Consider the following 24,820-nt stretch of genomic DNA (forward strand, 5'->3'; position numbering starts at 1 on the left):
CGACAGAGTAGTGCCAGATATTTCTGAATACACAATGTTAAATGTTTTTAACCACTTGGAAAGTATCACCAACACACTATTTGGTGTTTACTCAGTCACTCTGAGGATCAAAGAACCTTAACTATCAATGCCTTACTTCACAAAATCTTATTATAACCAAGGATCTACCCTATGTCCAATAAAAAAATTACACAGCAACTTTTATCAAACAGCAACTACTACAAAGGGAATGATAGGAAAAAAATGACTTCACAAAAATACACTAAAAAATTTGACAATTGTGTGCAGGAACTGCCAAAGTTTTAGTGTTTAATAGCACAACTGACCAAGGTCCAAGACGTGAAGTTACCATGTTCAGGAAACATGGGGGGCAGGGGAGGGAAATTACTCTATAAACCAACTCTATAGTATGTGGTAAGAAGAATGCACACTTTATAATATAAAACCTGTCTACACAGAGTAGTTAGTTGCAAAAAGCTATCCGGCTTCTCTTGGTTTGTAAAAAGGGTGTTCCAGATTCCAGAGCAGATGAGCAACCTTCAAGTCTTCTGTGTGGCAGCAATCCTGCTTTCCCCGTCCAGCTTTTCCATCCCGGCCTGTGTCATGAGGTCTGCGATGTTTTTCTCCAGGCCATCAATGTGACTGCTCATGTCATCAATGCTTCCAATGATCTGGTCAGACATGGCCTGAAATTTATCTTGCATCTGTTGCAGGAATGTCTGCACCACCGAGGTGAGATCCTGCATGGTCTTGGGCTCAGCCTCTGCCATCTCCCGGGTTCCCAGCTTGGCGGTGCTGTCTCAGACCGTCACCTACACTTCCATTTGTCTGCGCAGATGCCCCGTATGTGTGTATATTAAATGTATAAACTGGAAGCATTCACGCCATTTGTGGGCCATGTAGAGTCTAAGTAGAGGGAAGACTTAGAACCACATTTTCTTCCTTTTATAATTATAAATAGATTTAAAGTTAATATTGTCACCTGTTCACATAGTATGTGATTCAAATGAATATAGAAAGTACATATAAATACCTGGAGGAAGAATATTCGAGATTGAGAAAAGTGCAAGTGCAGTTCTTGTGAAGGCAACAGGCTCAGCACGATTGACAAATAGCCAGAAAGTAAGAGTGGCTAAAGTACTGTAAACATCGGAAGGGCAGCAGAAAATGAGGCAGGTGAGGTAGTCAGGTATTAGATGACATATAGCCCTGAAAGTCATGATAAAGTTTTGACTTATATATCCTAAGTGTGATGGGAAGTGAGTAGCACCTAAAATGTCCTTGAAAATGCTATTTAAGTAAAAGTGCTTATTTAAATTGTACCTTATATTTTGTACAATATTCAAAAAGTGAGAATTGTTAACAGAAGTTATGACTTCATTTGGAACTTAAATTACTTTATAAGACCCAGGCTTTCCTATTTCTAAAACATATATAAGATGACATATTAGGAAAAGCAATGTAATGATTACAAATGACATAATCCGATATAAGATTCTAGACAGAATTCTATTTTGAGATTTCTGTATGTGTGATCTATATATCAAAGAGTACATAAAACACGTATGTGCAGTTTAATGAATAATTATAGCGTGAACTCGCATAACCATCACATAGAAATAGAATATTACCAGCACCCCAGGAACCCTTGCTATATGACTTTTTAAAAAAGAGCTTACCTAGTACTATAATCTGTGATAATTATCCACTTAAATGTCAACCGAGATCATGTGACCAATCTTTTTATGGGCAAAAGAAATGTTCCCTTAAGTCCATATTTAATTTCAATATGGAAATTGAGTATGTATCCACTTGAAATCTGTTCACATTCCAGGATAGAGATGTTCTATCTCTAAGGCACTAATTTTTAATTTTAAACAAAAGATATATCAAGCAAATGAAAAAACCCCCAGAACTATATAGAGCTTGAAGAAAACACATAAATCTTCATATATTTTTGTGAAAGCAAACCTAGTAGTGATAGCTTTAAGATTAAAAGCACCTGATTAAAGTAAAATAAAAGTCATTCAAAAGTTTAAGATCTCATTATAGGTTTCATTACAACAAATTAGGTAAAATGAGGAGACTTCTTTGTTTCTCTGTAGTTTCTAGTACATGCTTAGCACTCAAATATTAAATAGTAAATATGAATCAGGCTAATCACAGCATATCTAAAATATATTTTATTAAATTTAAACCTATTTAATATTTTATATTATAAAAACTTGACATGTCACTGATTCATGACCTTTTACAATATTAAAAATTAAACCTATGAAATCTAGATTTCTATATCTTTATTTTTCTCAGCTCAAGTTTAATAAAACTACAGAAGACCAAAAGTGATACCCTACTACTATACACATCAGTTTGCCTGCCCCATAATACAGCTCAGGCCATTCCCTCCAGAGGAAGAAAGGCTGGCCTCCCCAACCGCTGCAGGAAAGGCCTGTCCTGTCCCACACCACATCTGGGCTGAGTGTAAGATCTTGTGTTTTAAGCATGACAATAGTACAAAAGAGGTTTTGTTCTCATGGCCATCTACTTCAGCCTGGCCCTAAAATGGCCCAGTGCTCACTTCTGCTTAGAGAAATATCCTTTGCTTTTCTGGACATCAGGCTGGATGGTATCACTGCCAGGCTTCCAGCCAGCTGGGCACACTTTCCCATGTTTGTCAATAAACTGGAAAGCCTGATCTAGTCTCAGTGTCTCATCCACAGAACGGCCAACAGGAAGGTCATTTATGGTGATCTGTCGAAGGATACCTTTATCATCAATAATAAAAAGGCCCCTGAATGAGATGCCTCTATCGGCTTTTAAGACCCCATAGTCCTGAGCAATGGTGCGCTTGGGGTCTGGTATCAAGGGAATGTTCATGGGTCCTAGTCCTCCTTGTTTCTTGGGTGTGTTGATCCATGCCAGGTTTCAGAAGTGCGAATCCACAGAAGCACGAATCACTTGGCAGTTGAGTTTCTTAAATTCTTCTGCCCTATCATTGAAAGCAATGATCTCCGTGGGGCACACAAAGTTGAAGTCAAGAGGGTAAAAGAAGAACACAGCATATTTTCCTTTGTAGTCAGATAGGCTGATATCTTTGAACTGACCATCTGGCATTACAGAAGTTGCTTTGAACTGGGGGGCACGGTGCCCAATTTTGGCATTTCCTGAAGACATATTGCTATCAGCAGTTCTCACAGACAAACTACAGAGGACAGTCAGGAAGGAGACACGCCTAGATTTCTATCTTTTAAATGAATATTTTAGAAATAAACTACCAGAGAATAAGAAATATGTGTGGTCAAAATTAAACTAACAATATTTTAGAATAAAGAATTTCATATTAAAATTAGGTTACTCTCTAATGGAAAATTCTAAAAACCTTTTGCAAATGCATTTAAAATAGTAAAGAGGATGAAATATAATAAATAAAAGCAAGCTATAAAGACACAGGAAATGTGGAAAAACTAAACGGATAACATGGATAAAAATAACATTCAGAAGTATCATTCTTAAATTGTAGTGTAGCATTACCTGAATTATGTGCCCTTTAATTTATGCACATGATGGATAGCTTGTTAAGGGGCTATACCATTATAATTGATAGTGGCTGAAGGCAGTCAGGCCATAATTTCTATTTAATGGATGGGATAGTAAGAGAACAAAGTCTGCAGTAGCATTTTAAAATAACTGCCTATAAAGTTTACATTTATGTCCCAAGTGTTACCTATATTCTAGTCTTTTCTATGTTGAATTCTTTAAGAAAAAAGAGAAAAATCAGCTGCAGCAAGATCCACATATTATTAAATCAAAATTCTGATTTAACCAATAACTAGAAAAATCTCACAATAAATGGAAAAGAATTTTCAACTAACCATCTGATGGTCCATTTTTGTTCTCTTGTTCTTTAGAGCTTGTGGGAGAAGCAAATGGGCTAATTTGACAGGTTCCAGTTGTTGGAGAATAGGCTGTAACACTTATCTTCCTTGTGATTTTTGAAGAATCAAATGACTAGAAATAAATATTAATTTGGGACAAAAATACTTACGTTTAGTTACAGATCTTTGGAAATACATTTGAAAAACTCGCAAAATTCAAACTAATACTCTTTTCCTTGATCTTTCTTTTCGGATTTTAAATATACACAATTATTATCTTCAAAGTGAACACTGTTATTTCAAGGTATGTACATTTTCCTGGTCTCCATACTGATTAGGGCATCTCAATTTGATTTTATGAAATTTTAACATTAAATGGTTACTACATTCTGAGATGGTATTTCCAAACAAGTAGAGATAGCTGACTCTCCCAATTACATCCTGACATTTGTTGTTAGCTGAACGTGAAGTATAATTATGGGCCTAGACCAGAGAAAATCTCAGAAGTGTCTCTTAGTAAGACCCACAGGGAAACCCTAGGAAGGATTAGTGGTGTCCTTAACCTTCACAAAGTTGCTCTGACACAGTATCTTAATGATAAAACAAAAAGAATGTTCAAACAATTGAGTATGGCATTTAAGGCCTTTGAGAATTTGATCTATTCTACACAATTCTCTCTGCAGCTTCCTCCTCTGTGTTCCCATAGACCTTGTTCATACCTCTTACTGGAGTTAGTAAATTCTAATAATTTATTACATTTCTGTATACCCCATTAGTATTTAAGTTTCTGAAAATACATATTACTTCATCCTTGTACTATAGAACTCAAAAATGTATGATGAATGAATGATTTAAAAGAAACAGCCCAGTAAACTTAGCCAGGCCACTCTATTCAGAATACACTCATTTGGGGCTTCCCTGGTGGCGCAGTGGTTGAGGGTCCACCTGCCGATGCAGGGGACATGGGTTCGTGCCCCGGTCCGGGAAGATCCCACATGCCGTGAAGCGGCTGGGCCCGTGAGCCATGGCCATTGAGCCTGCACATTCAGAGCCTGTGCTCCGCAACGGGAGAGGCCTGATACCGCAAAAAAAAAAAAAAAAAAAAAAAAAAAAAGAATATACTCATTTGTTCACTGGTTCATTCATCTATTATTAACTGACGCCTTTAGTCCCAGTCACTTAGGTTATGCACATTTGGGTCTCAGCTAGTCTTTCTTTGGTTTGGGGCCTCATTCATAATCCACTTCCTCCAAACACCCATTATCACACTATTAATTGCTTGCTCTTCTGAATTCTTTTTAAACGTATTTTCTATAATGCTTACTAATCACCCAGCATTTGCTAACTAATGTGTATACAGGAAGAGAACAAATTGCTCTGGCCTCATAAACAGCAGAGGACAGGTCTAAAGGTAGTATGCTTGTTACAGAAATTCAGAGAAGAGGGAAAACCAAAGTGGGCTGCAGTAATCTCACAGAAGGGAAGGGTAAGGCTTAGATAACTGAAAATAAAAGGTATGAAAAACCTGAAATCTAGAGGTGAAACAGACAGCACAGGGTGGATTTAGGGATAAAGGAAAGGTCTGAAGGTTCAGGATATGTTGCCAACAATGTAGAATTAAACTTTAGCTTGGCTGCTGACTTGAAATAGTTATATAATTCTCCATTGTCACCTATTCTTTATTTTCAAGACACCATGGCAGAAATAGTGGCTATGTCACCTTTTTCAATAATCTTGGTATTAGTTCCAGAATCTATAGCATCAATTTTTTTTTTTTACAGGTAAGATTTTAAATGATAGATACTTCTTTGTATTGGGGGAAAAAAGGCATTATATTTTTTATTTTATGTATCCACAGTAGCCACAAATATAACCAATATTTAAAAAAAATCAAACTACAATATCAAGTTATAGCTTCAAAGTAATCTTTTTTGTAAGGTGAAAGGGTTTTAAGTCTCTTTAACAGGTGGTTATTATTACCTCTCCATCTTGAGTTTTCAGCTGCTTATAAGTATTCAGTCATAAACTATTGGACATTTATCCAATCCAACCCCACTTTTCTAAGAATTTATTGCCCAGAAATATTTCACTGTGTATGTACAAGAAATGAAAGTCACTACCCTAATGTACATTTATGTCAATCTGTTTTCCTATTTTCACCAAAAATTATTTTTCCAATTGCCAAATATCTAAATATTGCAACTGCAGATCATACATTTCTCCTTGAAAACAATTTTCTAGCTTTTGTAAAATAAGTCTTGGTGTGTGTGTGCGCACGCGCGCGCGTGTGTGTGTGTGTGTGTGTGTATATATATATATAAATTTTTCCCCCTCACCTTAAAAATACTGTCTTCTCTTTTGCTTTCTTTCTTTCTTTTTTTTTTTTTGGTTATCTGTGTTGATTAAAAAGGAAAATATATGTCTACAATCGTAATGTACTTAGAGGGAAAAAAGAAAATCTACCTTTTCCTACTATCCCACTAAATATTCTTCAGTAAATAATGCATTTTTATATGTCTGCCTACTGATACACACAAATGCATAGTCTTACTTCTTTAAGTTCTTTTTCTCTCAAAGTTTAACCAAGGTCCTCTAATTTTTAAACTCTGAAGATGCTTAAAAGTGATCCTAGAATCCTAAGAATTTCCATTCTGCCAACGCCCAAACGTTGAAGGACTTGGTCTTCTTATTAGTCTCCTACAAAAGGAAGAGTTAAGAAGACTGGGATTTGAGAGAAGACTGAGCTACTAATTGAGAAGTCTGGAACTCTTTCCATTCAGCAATGATGAGTGCTACCTACCAGGTCCTTTAGAAAAATAGAGGAAGAAAAAGTGAGAAGAACAGATTTGGCTAGAGAAAGGAAAGAATTCAGGATGCAAACAAAATATAAGGATATAGAAATCAGATAAGTCACAACTACTTTCTATAATAATTTACAACTGCTTGTAATATTTATTGACAACATTATTTAATACCACACTAAAAAAAAAAAAAAGATTCTGTCTAGGATCAGTCCAAATGCCACTGTACTTTCTGTAAGGTCAAACCTTGTACATTAGCAAAACTAAAATTTGGTCATTGATTTTTCTGCCCAGAAAAAAAGAAATCAATGTTCTCTCCAGAATTTCAAATATATGTGACATTCTCCTTCAATATGTTTCACAAATTGTAGCTTGCTTCATCACCTTGTTTAAAGCATATTCTACCAAAAAGGTACCTGTATTTTATATATTTTTACCTATTATAGTCTAGAAAGTACTAACTAAGGGTTCTTTCAGGATGAAATGTGGGATATAATGGATCTGCTATTATTATTATGAACTACTAGACTATGCTAACACTGAAATATTTAAAAATACAGGTACTGTAGGTATTTGGACAACCAGAAGCAAAAGAAAAATTAGGGTAGCTAAAGGGAGACAATTCTTTATAATCTTATACTGGTTAATTAGGTTATTGGAATGTTTCACCTAAGGCAGTATTATACATCACTAGTACTTATTATAGAATTTACATTAGAAAATTTTAAATACTAGCTGTCTCAGGGATTTGTCACGATTTGGGCCTAGGGTTCCTAGAAGAGTCCTAAATATCAACTAACTTTTTATCAGTTGCCACAATTATCACCCTTAATGACTCTAATAATATTTAGGTTTTGTTATTTCTAATGGTAGTTATAGAGAACAAAAGCATTTTGCACTTATCCCGTGATCTTACAGGGACATCAGGGAAAGGATATAACCAATATATTAGATCTGTGCTGATGACAATGTTCTATTTCTTGATTGGGTGTTTGATACCCAGGGATATACATTTGTTAAAACTCATTGAACTATACACTCAAGATCTGTGAATTTCACAATCTATAAATTTTACTTTGATAAAAATATTTTAACAGGAAAAATAAAACATTGGCTAAAAAGTTGATACACTGGTGTTTCTATTTGTGCACACTACTGTTCCACAATTTTAAGACATTAAAATATTAATTTTAATATTAAAGACATGACCATTTTGTTACTCTCTTGCACTGTAGTCTTCAATAAGTTTTTAAAGATATATTTTCATGGCTATTATCATTCCTTCATATGTCCTTCTATTTTTTCAGAATAGAAAGTGAATCCTACCTCAAATATATTTTTGTTTATTGAAGTATGATTTACTTACAATAAAATACACAGATCTTAAGTTGTCTGGCTTGCTGAGTTCTGATAACTGTATATATACACTGATGCCACCACCACCCAAGATGAAGAACATTTCTGTCATCCCAGAAGATTCCCTTGTACCCATTTCCACTCAATTCCCACTCTGCAGCCCAGAAGCAACCACTTTCTAATTCCTATAACCATAGCTATTTTTGCCTATTCTTGAACTTCATATAAATTAAATACATAACTCTTGTGTTTGGCTTCTTCTTTTCAATGTGTTTTTGAGATCATCTATGTTGTTGTGAGTGGTAAGACTGTGTTCCTTTTAATTTTACTATTCCTTTGTATAAATGTACCAGAATTTGTTTTTCTAATCTCCTGTTGAAGGACATTTGGGTTATTTCCAGTTTGGGGCTATTACGAATTAAGGGGCTAAAGAACATTTTTGTATATGTCTTTTGTGGATATATGATTTTATTTATTTAGGAAGCCCAGGAATGGAATTGCCAGACTATAGGATGGATACAGATTTATTTTCTATATATAAAATAAAGGCTAAATAGTTCTCTAAAGTGTTTGTATCATTTTAAATTACAATCAATAAATGAGAGTTCCAAATGCTGCACATCCTCACCAACCCTTAGGTTGTTTTAGACATTCCAGGGTTGATTTTTAAAGCCATTCTGTTTTGTTGTTGTTATTTAGCTATTCAAGTGAGTGGGAATGGTATTCCTTTGTGGTTTTAATTTGTATTTCCAATGACTAATGATGTTGAACATTTTTTCATGTGCTAATTTTCCATTTAAACATTTTATTTGTCTTAGATTTATAAAGCTGGACAGTTGCTGATTTGGTGATCGTTAGGTCACTCAGACCATGTAAATACAATGTATTGATCTTTCTAAATGTTCTTCTGGGTTTTTAATTGTTTACAAATTTCTTTTTGTATTGAAAGCAAAAAAGACAAAGTATCTTTCAGAGGACTGTATACCAGCCAAAGGGATCTGGAATATCATCTTAGGGCCACTCTTCTTAAAGTGGGAAATCCTGTTATTAGTGACAACATGGATGAACCTGGAGGACATTATGCTGAGTGAAATAAGACAGAGACAGAAAGACAAACACTGCATGGTATCACTTAATAGGGGAAAAAAATAAAGTCCAACTCACAGAAATAGAGAGTAAAAAAGTGGTTGTTAGTGGCTGGGGGATGGGGGAAATAAAAAGAGGTTGATAAAGGGTACAAACTTTCAGTTATAAGATGAATACATCTGAGAATCTAATGTATAACATGGTGACTATAACTGATAACACTGTATCATACAGTAACTGAAATTTGCTAAAAGGGTAGAACTTAAACGTTCTCACCAAAAAAGAAAAAGAAAAAAAGAAAAATTTGAAGTGATGGATGCATTAATTAATTTGATGGGAGGAATCCTTTTACGATGTGTGTGTGTGTGTGTGTGTGTGTGTGTGTGTGTATTCACAATATATACATCAAATCATCACATTGTACATTTTAAGTATCTTATATTTTGGTCAATTATAACTCAATAAAGCTGAAAAAAAGGGAAAGACTTAGATCATCCTTTTTTTTTTTTGTTCTCCTTTCCCTATTTCCTATTTTAGACCAGATCTTCTGTCCTAAAAACTTGACTCCTACACTACACAGACATACTCATTAGATTCTTGAGTGTCTCCATAACTCCTGAATGATTTGTATAAAAAAACCTGAAGAAGTTAGGAAGATGTCATCCCTTGTGCCAAACCTTGTGAGTCAAGACTATTCCTTGATAAGATTCATGCAAAACACTTACACTGGCATATGGATGGACCAAACCTACTTAATCTCCTATTACAGATTGAGAGAAGCAATGGGGGGCTTTCATGTAGAAAGATGGGGTAGGAAACCAAGAGAGGGAAGATGAATGTATATATCCAAGTCACTCGGGAGCTTTTATGCAGATGCAAAAAAATTAAGTCAAAACTTATGTTTAATAAGAGATGGACAAATGTAACTCCATGTTTACTACTAGAAACCAAAGCTTTGTGCTAACTGTTGAATTTATAAGGAGGGAAAGATAGCATGAACCTGTTTGTTCTTTCCCTGATACCCTCCTCTCATTCCTGAACTACAGAAGACTGAGCTCCCTTGGGCTTTGGTGAATCTATCACCAGTGTGTGTTTATGGTTTTAATGGATACTTGCTTCCCTTTCTGCTATACTTTTGCTATATACTTCTGCTATATGCTGATCCTTTCCCCTTCCTCTTCTTTTCTCCAAGAAAACACAATGAATAAAGACTTACTGATACTGAAAAAAAGAAGATATAACAATTATAAACACACACACACATACACATCTAACAAGACAGCCCCAAAATACAAGGAGCAAAAACAGGCAGAATTGAGGGAAAAAATAGAAAATTCAACCATAATAGTTGGAAACTTCAGTGTCCCACTTTCAACAATGGATAGACCAACTAGACAGAAAATCAGCAAGGAAACAGAAGACTTGAACAACACTATATACCAATAAGACCTAATAGACATCTATCGAACCCTCCACCCAACGAAAGCAGAATACACATTCTTTTCAAGTACATATGTAACATTAGCCAGGATAGAAGGTATGTTAGGCCATAAAACAAATCTCAGTAAATTTAAAAAGATTTGGATCATGTAAAGAATGTTTTCTAATCACAATGGAATAAAATCAGAAATTAAAGAAAGAAGGACATTTGGAAAATACAAAAATACATGGAAATTAACAAACTCCTAGATAACCAATCAAAAGGGAAATTAGAAATACTCTGAGGAGAATGAAAATGAAACACAACACATGTAAAAACTTACGGGATGAAGAGAAAGCAGTACTCAGAGAGAAAGTTAAACACTTACATTAAGAAAGAAGAAAGCTCTCAAATCAATAACTTATCCTTCCACCTTAAGAAACCAGAGCAAACTAAAACCAAAGGAAGCAGAAGGAAAGAAATAATAAATACTAATATTAAAGAGAAAACAAATGAAATGTAAAATAAGAAAATAGAGAAGATCAATGAATCTAAAAGTTGCTTCTTTGAAAAGAAAATTGACAAACCTTTATCTAGACTGACTAAGAAAGAAATGAGAATCAAATTACTAAAATCAGGAATGGGGGGCGGATATTACAGCTGACCTTGGAGAGATAAAAGGTATTATAAGGGGATACTATGAACAACTGTATACCAACAAATTAGATAATCTAGATGAAATGGACAAATTCCCCAAAATACACAGCCTACCAGGACTGAATCATGAAGAAATGGAAAATTGGAATCCATCAATAGCAAGTAAAGAGATTAGATCAATTCAGAAAACTTGTCAAAAAGAAAAGCGTGGGACTGGAGAGCTTCACTGGTGAATCCTACCAACATTTAAAGAAGAATTGACACCAATTCTTCTCAGACTCTATCAAAAACAGGGAACACTTCCTAACGCATTCTATGAGACCACATTACTCTGATACCAGAACCAGACAAACACCTTAAAAGAAAACTACAGACTAATCTCCCTTATGAATACAGATGCAAAAATCCTCAACATTCCTGCAAACTGAAACCAGAGAAAAATAAGAATTATATATTGCAACCAAGTGGGATTTATCCTGTAAAAGCAAGGTTGGTTCAATATATAAAAACCAATCAATATAATACATCATATTAATAGAATAAAGGAAAAAAACCCACACGATCATCTCAATAGATGCAAAAAAGCATTTGACAAAAATACAATTCTTTCATAATAAAAAATAATCATCAAACTAGGAATAGAAGGGAAGTGTCTCAATCTGACAGATGGCATTTAGGAAAAACTCACAGCTAACATCATATTTAATGGTAAAAGACTGGATGCTTTCCCCCTAAGATCAGGAACAAGGCAATGATATCTGTTCTTGCCACTCTACTCAACATTGTTCTGGAGGTTCAAGCCAGGGCAATAAGCAAGAATAAGAAAAAAATGCATCCGATGGGAAAGAAAAATGACATGATCTGATATATAGAATACCCTAAAAAATCTATAAGAAAGTATTAGAGCTAATACACGAGTTCAGCAAAGTTACACAATACATGATCAATATACAAAAATTAGCTGTGTATCTATACACTAGCAATGACTGATCTAAAGGGAAATTATAAAAACATTTACAGGGCTTCCCTGGCGGCACAGTGGTTGAGAGTCCGCCTGCCAATGCAGGGGACACGGGTTTGTGCCCCGGTTCGGGAAGATCCCACATGCCGCGGAGCGGCTAGGCCCGTGAGCCATAGCTGCTGAGCCTGTGCGTCCGGAGCTTGTGCTCCGCAATGGGAGAGGCCACAAGAGTGAGAGGCCCACGTACCACACACAAAAAAACAAAAAACCATTTACATTATCACCAAAAACAATAAAACACTGAGGAATAAATATAACCCAAAAGTATAAGACTTGTATACTGAAGACTACAAAACATTGTTGAAAAAAATTAAAGAAAATCAAAATAAATAGAAATAGATCCTGTGTTCATGGTTCAGAAGAATTACTAATTTTAAAATGGCAGATTCAGTGTAATTCCTATCAAAAGTATAAATTTTTCTTTTTCAGAAATGAGAAGGTGACCCTAAAATTCACCAGGAATTGCAAGGCATATGGAACAACAGAAGCAATCTTGAAAAAGAACAAAGTTGGAGGACTCACACTTCCTAATTTCAAATTTATAGTAATTAAAAACTTTCTTTTTGAAAACTTATAGTAATCAACACAGCATGGTAGTGGCAAAAGTTCAGATCTACAACCAAATGGAATAGATTTGACAGTCCAGAAATAAATCCATGAATTTATAATCAACTGATCTTCAACAAGGGTTCTAAGGCCATTCAACGGGGGAAATAATAGCTTTTCAACAATGCTAGGACAAATGAATATCCACATGCCCCTAACCTCATACCATGTTCAAAAATGAACTCAATAAGGTCTTAAATGTAACGTAAGTGCTAAAACTATAAAACTCTTAGAAAGAAACATAGTGAAAGTTTGCATTACCATAGACTGCACAACAGTTTCTTAGATATGACACCAAAAGCACAAGCAATCAAAGAAAAAGTAAATTGGACTTCATCAAAATTTAAGACTTTTGTGTATCAAAGGATACTATCAAGAAAGTGAAAAGACAACACACAGAATTGATGAAAGTATATGCAAATCATATATCTGACAAGGTAACAGTATAAAGAATTCTTACAATTCAACAGTAAAAAGACAACCCAATTAAAATATGGGCAAAAGTTGTGAACAGATATTTCTCCAAAAAAAATATACAGATGGCCAATAAGTACATGGAAAGATGTTCAACATCATCAGGGAAATGCAAATTAAAACCACAATAAGATAGCACTTCACATCCAGTAGGGTGGCTAGAATCAAAAATTCAGAAAATAACAAGTGTTGTTGAGGATGTGGAGAAAGTGGAACTCTCATACACTGATAGTGGGAATGTAAAATGGTGTAGCTGCTGTAGAAAAGAGTTTGGCAATTTTGCAAAAAGTTAGAATTACCGTATGACCCACCAATTCCACCCCTAGGTATGTAATCAAGAAAACTGAAAACATGTTCATACAAAACATTGTACAAGAATGTTATATACAACATTATTCATAATAGTTAAAAAGTGGAAACAACCCAAATGTCCTTCAGCTGAGGAATGGATAAACAGAAGGTGATATACCCATACAAAAGAATATGATTCAGCCATAAAAAGGAATAAAGTACTGTTACATGTGACAACATGGATAAACCCTGAAAATGTTATGCTAAATGAAAGTCAGTCACATATTGTACCATTCCATTTATATAATATGTACAGAATAGGCAAATCCATAAGGACAGCAAATAAATTATTAGTTGCCAGGGACTGGGGGGGTAGGGAGGAGGAAATTGAGACTAACTGCTAATAGGTATGGATTTCTTTTTGGGGTGATGGAAATGTTCTAAAATCAGATAGTGGTGATGGCTGCACAATGTAATGAGTATATAATAAACCACGGGTGTATACTTTAAAATTATGAATTTTATATTACATGAATTATATCTCAATTAAAAACGCTAAAATTAAAAAAAGAGAACTGAACTGTCAAAAAGTGTATGAGATAATTGGGAATTTGAACAAAGATGTCCATTTGATGATTAAGGAATTCATTCTGAGAGATATAATACTTTTTTTAAAAAAAAAATTTATTTATTTATTTTTGGCTGTGTTGGGTCTTCGTTTCCGTGTGTAGGCTTTCTCTCGTTGAGGCGAGCGGGGGCCACTCTTCATCACGGTGTGCAGGACTCTCACTGTCGCGGCCTCTCTTGTTGCGGAGCACAAACTCCAGATGCACAGGCTCAGTAGTTGTGGCTCACGGGCCTAGTTGCTCCGCGGCATGTGGGATCTTCCCAGACCAGGGCTCAAACCCATGTCCCCTGCATTGGCAGGCAGATTCTCAACCACTGCGCCACCAGGGAAGCCCTGATAATACTATTATAGTTTTTTTAAAGTCTATCTTTTAGAAATAATTACTGAAGTATTTAGGATGATATGGATGATGTTTGAGATTTGCTTCAAATCATCTAGTATGGGGGATACTGAAGTATGCGTGGGAATATAAATGAAATAAGATTAGACTTGTGTTGATAATTACTGAAGCTGGGTAATGGGCAGTGCATTCTCCATAATCAAAATTCTCCAAAATCAAAAGGTAAAAAAAAAAGGAATCAATATTTGATAACTGTAGTGAAATAAGGAATCTATAAAATAATCATCAAGGCATTTAAAAAAAATTAGGAGAAAGATTGACGGAGAATTTTATTATGGGTGGATCAGGCTGGTAAAACCAAGACCATTTTGTGCCTCCTGAGGTGATGAGACAGGAACTACACAGACTACCTATGAGGCATTCTTATCAAAATATGAACCACAATCTAACCAAGCCTCTAGTTTTAACTATGAGTTTTATAGGAAATATGAAGATTAGAGAAATCACTTAAAGGACACCACAAGAAAACAATCAACCAAATCTAGAATGTGAAATACGGAAAAAATATTTCAGTTTTTTCCAAAAAATAAATTACAAGAAAAAGAGTGAGATTTTAAAAGATTTAAAAGGAGTTGGGGGAAAAAAAACTCTCAAGGTTCTTAAGAACCACTACAATGTGTAAACCTTGTTTGGATCCTGATTTTAATAAGCCAACTGTAAAAGGACATTTTGAAGCAACTATAGAAATGTGAATATAAACTGGGTGAAAGATATTATTGGGACTTCCCTGGTGGTGCAGTGGTAAAGACTCTGTGCTCCCAATGCAGGGGGCCCGGGTTCGATCCTGGCCGGGGAACTAGATCCCACACGTATGTCGCAACTAAGAGTTTGCATGCCACAACTAAGGAGCCCATGCACTGCAACTAAGGAGCCCATGAGCCACAACTAAGACCTGGCACAACCAAATAAATAAATAATAATTTTAAAAAGATTTTATTAAGGAATTACTTCTTATTTTGTAAGGTATGATAATGGCTCTATAGTTATGAAAGAAGTCATTATCTGTTAGAAATGCATACTGAAGAATATTCTGATGAAATAACATGTCTGGGATTTGCTAAATTCCAGGAAAAAAAATACAGATACATACACACATATATACATTAATATATGTGTACATATATATATATAAATAGATGAAGCAAAATGTTAATAATTTTTGAAGCTGGGTGATGGTTACATGGTAGTTCACTGTATTATTGTCTCTACTTTTGTGTATGTTTGAAAGTTTCCATAATAAAAAGGTAAGGAAGGAAGGGAAGAAGAGGGAGGGAGGGGGAGAAAAAGGAGCAGATGAGCCAAATCAATAAGTAAGCCTACAGAATACGAGCTATAATATTTCCTAATGCCCTGAAGTCCCAAGTTCTTTCTAATTTCAGGAGTCAGTAAAAGCCTTATCTCAGAGAGATAAGGTTAGGCCATGGGAATAATCAGACTTAGAACTATCCTACTAACGGTAAGGGAATAATTTCGACTGGGTATGTATGTCCAAATCAGCAAACCTCCCCCAAACTTGCACTGCATTCATTCTAGCAGCATGCCTATTGAGTTGGCCTTGGTAGGAAATATGCTCCTTCCCTTCCCAATCTGCAGCATCTGCTTCTCCCATTCCTTCTCTGAAGTAGCCTGAAAGAGATTAGGTCAAGCTGGCTAGGTATATAACCAGGTAGCCAGCTGTCCCTATAAATTCATCTGGACTGCCATTGGCAACAGTTTGTAATAAATAATTCAACTTTGTTTCTGAAAATTCATCTAGAAACAGTGCTTGGAGGGCAATAACTTCAGCAACCCCAATATTGCAGGTAATGATAAATCAAAACCTTCATCACTCATTACCCCCCAACAATTTGAGAGGTTCAGCAAGTAGTGGTACTCATAGTATATACTCTATATATATTAAAGGAAGATAACAGGGAATGATCCATACCCCTGTTTTCCCTATTAGGGGAATCATAAGGAAAATTACTTTTGCAGACTTGCCCTAACATCATGGAGCATTAATCTCCATGAAGGTCTGTAGCCACATTGGGAACACTGGTATTTGGTAGTTCTAATTATTGCTGGGAGAGAAAACACCAGTTGTTTAGAATGAACAGGCTCCACTTCAACCAACTGGCATATAAAAGCCATCTCCTTTCCTTGGACACCAGAGCCTTCTTCCTTCAGCATCATATGGGTAAGGCAAAATGACCACAAAGTTACTACTAGTTCCTCTATAGCTTCACAGCAATTAGGTGCTCTTAGAGTTATAGGTAATTTTCCTTTGTACGGACTAAGGCAGCCTCAGTGGGATCACTGGCATGTAGGCAGATTCTTGGGAACCAGGCTGCTTCAGGGCTTAGCTGTTACTGGGAATGGATAGAAGCATAAATGTAGCTAAAGAGAGAAGCCTAGATTTAGCACCAGAGCCAAAGTTGTCAGATCTAAGAGCTGCAAACAAATTATGAGGCAAGATACAAAAGCTGAAAATATCAGAAATAATAATAAATATTAGAAATAGGTTAGAAAACAGAAATGTTGAAGGCCCAGGCTAGGATGCTAGGAACCTGCATTTAGCAGTTGGTGGCCATGTGGTACCAAGCTAAGTCAACTGGTTTAAAGGTACAGAATTGGGCCAAACATAACAATGTATTTTTCTAATACAGGATATTAGCTGTGTCACTGGCTACCTTGACACATCCTAATCTGGAGAAAAAATGGATAGAAAGCTTGCCATGACGACAACTGTACTTTATGAAAAGGATGAATTCCTAAATGGCCATTCTCTTCCATTCAAATGATGTTACCACCTCCCAAAGAACAGTTTTGGGGCAGGAAAGAACAGTATTTCATTTCAAGCTGGACTACTCATCTACCAAAATACCATTCTGACCAAAGAAACAGATGCAAAATTACAGTCACAGCTGCATTCTGTACAGAACAAGTTGGATAATAGTGTTCTAAATTGCTAATTACACTGCTAATGATTTTTTTAGTGGCATTGCAGTATTCTGCCACCTTTGTTTAAAAGTTTTAAAAAAAGCATCTAGGAATTTTTAAAAATGGTAAATTGTTAAATACCAGTGAGTCTTCTGAAGAGAAATTCCATATAAAACCCATTTCTTGAAATGGCATTCTCACATAGGAGCCCATTTACTGACTAGCTATTTGTTTTAATTTACTTTCTCACCAATTTACTTGCATTTAAGATTACTAAGGCCATAAGTATCCCAGTATTAGTGTCTGTATCTAGATCCAATATTGGTAATGAAAAGATAATAAACGAGCATATGTCATGATATGCTGGTATTGGTAATGTGCTATGATGAGATTTACAAAAAGTAATAGCAACAGTACAATTTTATTCTTGTTGTGACAACCACAGTGAAATTTATTACAGTGTTAGTATTTAATTGTTTATTCATGCCAGCGTAGCTGAGGGGGTAATTACCTTTTTGATATAAAAATGTTGTTAATGCTTTTATTTCATTTTAGCAGATTAGAGAATGCAGATTAAAGCACTGCCACTGTTCCATCTTTATTTATCTGCATTTAAGTGGCAGAGCATTTTTTTCCTACAAATAGTGAATTAATTTCTACTAAATTATTTCATTAAGGCTTCAAATAATTTGCCCTTTAAATAAAAACCTCAAGCTGGCCAGGAATTTCCATATATTAGATTACAAATTTTATATGTAGAAAATGGTGTACCAATAACAATTATGTCACAGTGGGTTTTTTTGATACTTTTTACATTTAGTATAAGGGTAAATTAGCTGTCAAAAAATTAAAAACACAATCTTATTATGCAATTACAAACTCATAAGTAAATACTTACATTTGCTTTTAACAGATCATCCAATTTCAGTGATCTTTTAACACTGCAAACAAAATAGTTAAAGACATCTTAGATTTAATATGCTTTAAGTAGCCAAGTATTTAAGAGTAATCTATATAAACAAAGATTCTAAGTTACTTTCACTAACTAAAGTAGAATACCTATGAAGAAAGCAATTTTCACAATGATGAAACTGATTTTTTGATAGCATATATCAAGATGAAATCATAATTAAATATTTAGATGGATTTTTATATATGTAGTTTTATATATATGCACCATTATACAATTCAAACACTAAAGTTATATTATAAAGTAATCTTAGTAAAAAATTAATATATTTGTGTGTTTTAAAATACCACTAACAAAAATTATACATAAAAGGAAAATAATTTACATACCTTCAATGGAGATGTTGAAAGTATATTATTTGCAGAAATAATACACTAGCTATTAAAATAAAAGTATGAGCAAGGTGAAAAAGTTTTGCACCTTATTCTAGCTTTAAACATGATTCAGTGCTACCAGACTATGACTTAACTGAGGAACAGATGCTCTATGTCTTTATAAGTCCCCAATCCATAAGAAACTATTTTTTGTCTCCTTCACTAAACTGATTCAGGAACATGCCAGGCTCTCTCTGTGCAAAATCTGTTCTGCTAAACTGGATGCCCAGCTGTTGGTGACAATGCTTAGAAAGGAAAGCTGAATATTTATAATACTTTATTTCGTACAGCTGTCTTCTAAAGAGCAGTCATCAACATTTTATTGAACACAGACTAAATGCTCAAAGGAGAAAAAGGTCAATATAAATTAAAACTAGTTTTCCCAGTGACAAATGCAACGTTAAAAGTACTTTCTCGATCTCTGAGAAAAAGAAATTAAGTTATTTAAAATATTAGAAAATTTGAGCATAAAGCAAACAAATTTTATTATAAAGGTTGTACTACAAAAAACAAAACAAAATTTATAGATCCTAGAAAATGACTATACATAAATAAGTGACTACTGACTTTCAAACAAGTGACAGAAGCAGGAATAGAAGAGATGGACAATTTATAAAAATTACTCAGCAATAAATATTAAATACAAAAATTTAATCTATCTAAAATAGTTCACTTAATTTTGCTATTATATCTACATTAGCCTATCACATAACATTATTTCTTAAAATTAACTAAATTGGTTTAAAGAATTACTCATATCTTTTAGAAGTCCACTTGAAATCAATTTAATGTGAATTCTCAATGAAGCAAGAAGAGAACAGAGGTTATGAACAAAAATGGCAGCTAATCAAAAAAAGTACTATATTTAGCTTTGGAATATATATTACCCTATTCAGGTGTGTGAGATGTTTTTTGTATTTATAAAACTTCAAAAGTAGAAATCAAAAACTAAAAGTACACAGTACAGCATTTTTCAGCCTTTGTTTTTAAATGCTGTTAAGATGCAATACTACTTTTTAGAAGTAAATAACCCCCACCCCCGATATTAACCATTCAAAATATTCTTGCTTTATTAGTGATGGCTAATTCGTAGAGAAACTAAATATTTGTATTTAAAAGGTTTCCAGTTTAGGTCCTAGGTTGATCTAAGAAGCCCAAGGAGATATGTAAAAGTAAATAAGAAAGTGATCTGAGTTAGACTGTTATCTCTCACTCTAACAGTTTAGTGAGAATCTAAAAACATGATTTATTGTGGGTAATGTGGTTCTCAGATAATTCAGGCATCTAATATCCAAAAGCTGGTAATAGTTACAAGAATCATAAAGACATTTACTAGACAAGACTAGGAGAAACCTAAGAGATTACTTAGGTCATCCAATAGAGAAGAGTTTAGTGTGATTTGCCCCCTATCACACAGTTTGAGTGAGAGAAACTCAGATTTTACACCCTGTTCATAATAAATCCTTGTTGAATTGAGGGGGAGGAGCTAAAGAGGTAAAGAAAAACAAACCTACTAGAAATTTATGACCATCTATTCTTACCATTCTGGTAGAACTGGGCCCAGTGTCAAGATATCAGTTATTAAATTAAGCACCTACTAAATGCTTTTACCCTTTTTAAAAAACTCACAAACAACTGTAGCATAGATGATGCTAAATGGATTAGGATGATGTTAACAGAAACAGAGAGAAAGAGACGGATGAAACACACAAAGGAAGGACAGGCAAAACTTGATTAGATATGTGGGACAAATATTTTCCTAAAGTTCTTACTTATTTGCTACCAGTATTAGTTAGCAATTAAAAGTGATATATCTCTGGTAGTTCTGTAAAGTAATAGCAGCTCTTGTGGTTACTACCTTGATTTTAAAAAAATGGGCACCCCCAAATAGGCAAAGAACTCAAATTGACAGTTCTCCAAAGAAGATATACAAATGGCTGGTAAACACAAGAAACGATGCTCAACATCGCTAGTATTAGGGAAATGCAAATCAGAACCACAGACACACAAATCAGAACCACAAGATACCACTTTACAACCATCAGGATGGCTACTATCAAAAAATCCAGAAAATAAGTGTTGGCCAGGATAGAGAAACTGGAACTCTTGTCCTGTGGGACTGTAAAATGGTACAGCTGCTATGGAAATAGTTTGGCAGTTCCTCAAAAAATTAAACCTAGAATGAACATATAATCCAGTAATCCCGCTTATGAATATATATATACCCAAAAGAACTGAAAGTAGGGACACAAACAGATATTTGTACACCCATGTTCATAACAGCAGTATTCACAATAGCCAAAAGGTGAAAGCAATGCAAGTGTCTGTGGACAGAGGAATAAGTAATAAATTTGGTATATACACATACAAGAGAATATTATTCAGCCTTCAAAGGAAAGAAAGTCCACATGCTACAACATGGATAAACCTTGAAGACATTATGCTAAGTGAAATAAGCCAAGCAAAAAAGGACAAATACTATATAATTCCACTCAAATGAGGTGCTTAAAGCAGTCATGCACCCCAGTGTTCATTGCAGTACTATTTACAATAGCCAGGACATGGAAGCAACCTGTCCATCAACAAAGGAATGGATAAAGAAGATGTGGTACACATATACAGTGGAATATTACTCAGCCATAAAAGGAACGAAATTGGGTCATTTGTAGAGACATGGATGGACCTAGGGACTGTCATACAGAGTGAAGTAAGTCAGAAAGGGAAAAACAAATATTGTATATTAACGCGTATACATGGAATCTGAATAAACTGGTATAGACGATCTTATTTACAAAGCAGAAATAGAGACACAGACATTTATGTATGGATACCAAGGGGGAAGCGGCGGGGGGGTGGAATGAATTGGGAGATTGGGACTGACATATATACACTACTGATACTATGTATAAAATAGATAACTAATGAGAACCTACTGTATAGCACAGGGAACTCAGTGCTCTGTGGTGACCTAAATGAGAAGGAAATCCAAAAAAGAGGGGATATATGTATACGTATAGCTGATTCACTTTGCTGTACAGTATAAACTAACACATTGTAAAGCAACTATACTCCAATAAAAATTAAAAGTATATATATATTATAGAAAAGAAAAAAGAAAATAGAAAGATAGTTGCCAGGGGCTAGGAGGAGGGGTGAATAGGGAGTTACTGTTCAATGGATAGGAAGTTTCAGTTTTGCAAGATGAAAAAAGTTTTGGAGTTGGACGATGGTAATTGTTGTACAACGATGTGAATGTACAGTTGACCCTTGAACAACACGAATTTGAACTGCAAGGGTCCACCTATTCTCAAGTTTTTTTTTTTCAAGAAATACATACTACAGTACTACACAACCTGCAGTTGGTTGGATCCGTGGATGCGGTACCAGGGATACAGAATGCTGACTGTAAAGTTATAGGTGGACTATAACTAGAGTAAATCCCCAATTTACTCAAGGGTTACCTGAACTTAAGTGCCACAGAACTGTATACTTTAAAATGGTAAATTTTATGCTATGTATATTTCACAATTAAAAATAAATAAATAAATTTTAAATGGGCACCTACCTATTATAACCTAATTACCTCCCTCTTATGGGTAACCTTATAATCTCTATGGCAGGGGTCTCCAACCCCCAGGCCATGGACCGGTACCAGTCTGAGGCCTGTTAGGAACTGGGCTGCACAAGTGGGCAGTGGCGGGCAAGTGAGTGAAGCTTCATCTGCCGCTTCCCATCGCTTGCATTACTGCCTGAACCATCATATCCCCCCACACACACCCTCACCCTGGTCCGTGGAAAAACTGTCTTCCACGAAACCGGTTCCTGGTGCCAAAAAGGTTGGGGACCGCTGCTCTACAGGTTACTTCTCACTTTCAACTTAACCCAAATTTACACCAGTGCCCACAATTTGAATACTACAGTACCCCTAGTACACTTAGGTGTACTAGGTTTAGCTTCACTGGGATCAAAATTCTGGTTGCTACCAGCATTATTGCTAGTGAGAATTTAAGAAAGATAAAGATATGTAGTTTTATATCAACAGGAAAAGAAAAGAAAGTAACCATGTAGAATTAGCCATATTACTCTCTAAGACCATCTTCCACTATTTTATTTAGCTTACCACATGGTAGTATCCTGAATAGGATTCTCTAACTCATCAGAACAGAACAAGTGCATGAGTTTTAGTATGTAACATTAATAACAGCAGTTACAATATTAAAAAAACTATTTTAGAAAAAATAAACTATCATTTGATTCCTAATTAAGAACCAGGAATGACACCTCCAAGACTCATGAAGCAACATGATTTGAGGTTCCCTTAGAGGACTTTTTTTTTTTATATTAAAAAATATATTGCTTAATGGATTATTATAAGGCAACCACCCTTGTAACCATCACCCAGGATCAAGAAATAGAAGTTTGCCAGCTCTCCCCCAAAACCTTCCATTTGTCCCATCTTGTTCACCCCTCCTTTCTCCCACATAAGTAACCACAATCATGACTAATAGTAATACCTCATCCCTTACAGGACTTTTAAAACATTGGATTAAATATGATTTTCAATAGAGCTGAGGGTAAGAGTGTATGTGTGTGGGGAGGAGATAAAATTAGTAAGGCATATAAGACTCAGGAGCCTTGATGTTATGCCAAAATCTTCCCCTAAGGTTGGGCAAATCACATAATCTCACTAAGCTTCATAAAGGTGATAAATAATACTGGCCTGTAAACCAGTGGTAAATTTCTGAATGGAAGATAAAAATATCACTTAGTATATCAGTGCTTCCATTTACTTCTCTCTATAATGGAGATAATAATATTGCCAGCTACAACTACACAAACAGTTTTTAGAGGATTATGGAATATGCTTATGAGATGCTTAGAAATCCTTTGATGAAAGGCAATGGCCAAATTCACATCCCATGTGACTCTTTAGGTACAAATTGAGAAATCTAAAATGATACATTTTCCATTCCATGTATGGGAATGAGCAAAGAAGGGAGAAGAATCTCCTATATCCTTTTGCATTCTCCCTTTCATTCAAGCCTATGCTTTTTTGTGTTCAACACTGACAGAGGTCACATAATAATTCACTAACACAGCATGGGTAAGTGGGATTATTACTCCACTGCATGGAGGAATATGGTCACCACGTGAAAGCAACTAAATAAAAGATTAATCTTGTTATTCTTCATGATAAAACTAGCCAAAACCTTAACCAGTTATTGGGCAACACGTTTATGGTGTCAAAAGTTGCTTTATCAAAAGATTAATAAAGAATTAGCTAAAGAATTTTTACAGACGTAAAGGGATATATTTGGGAATACTGAACCCAGAAGATATATGGATGGAGGTAAGATGTTCTTTGGGTTGAATAAAATGAGAAATGCCATAAGATCATTTCATTCTTAAATGGGTACTCTCAAAAATGAACATTAATAAAACATTCATTACTATTACCTTCTGTGAGAAACATATACATATGTGTATCATCACACATACATATATAAAGGACATGAATAAGTCTTTCAAAAGATTCTATTAAAAGGGGCTAAACAGGTTTATCAGAATTAAATGTGGTAGACTGGTGATATTTTATATACCTTTTTGTATGTATAATATTTTACAACATAAAAATTAACAATAATAAACTAACACTGATGTCGACCTTTTCTCTGAGATTCCAGCAGAGTCATATTTAATTTTTCCCTGACACTGTCCAGATTGCACTAAGGGTTTTTCCATTCCACACCTATAATACTTGTACATGTTCTTCTCATTAAACTTATCAAGTTGCAATAGTATATTTCCTCCCTAGACTAATGTATTTATATCATTAGCATCTTGTCTGTTAACTGGTAAATTATTAGTTCTAAAAATACTTGTTGAACTATCTCTCCCACTAAAATGCAAACTAGAGAGTGTAACATCTGTTCATATTTGAA

General features: G+C 34.8%; 1 protein-coding gene and 2 pseudogenes across 2 annotated transcripts in view; all 3 read right to left on the reverse strand.

The window, feature by feature from the left end:
* The window catches only part of ITGB3BP (integrin subunit beta 3 binding protein), a 90,358-nt gene that overhangs the window by 50,617 nt on the left and 14,921 nt on the right, over positions 1-24,820 (reverse strand). For both annotated transcript variants that reach the window (XM_060023158.1, XM_060023149.1), the window contains exons 2-3: positions 18,433-18,475; positions 3,873-4,008 (exon numbers count right to left, since the gene is read on the reverse strand). In XM_060023158.1, the coding sequence (XP_059879141.1) occupies positions 3,873-4,008; positions 18,433-18,475 (179 nt within the window). The remainder of the gene's footprint in view (positions 1-3,872; positions 4,009-18,432; positions 18,476-24,820) is intronic.
* On the reverse strand, positions 540-847 carry LOC132420849 (heat shock factor-binding protein 1 pseudogene; annotated as a pseudogene).
* LOC132420853 (peroxiredoxin-1 pseudogene) lies at positions 2,319-3,180 on the reverse strand (annotated as a pseudogene).

The sequence above is a fragment of the Delphinus delphis genome, chromosome 1 (assembly GCF_949987515.2).
Source record: "Delphinus delphis chromosome 1, mDelDel1.2, whole genome shotgun sequence".
Classification (NCBI taxonomy): domain Eukaryota; kingdom Metazoa; phylum Chordata; class Mammalia; order Artiodactyla; family Delphinidae; genus Delphinus; species Delphinus delphis.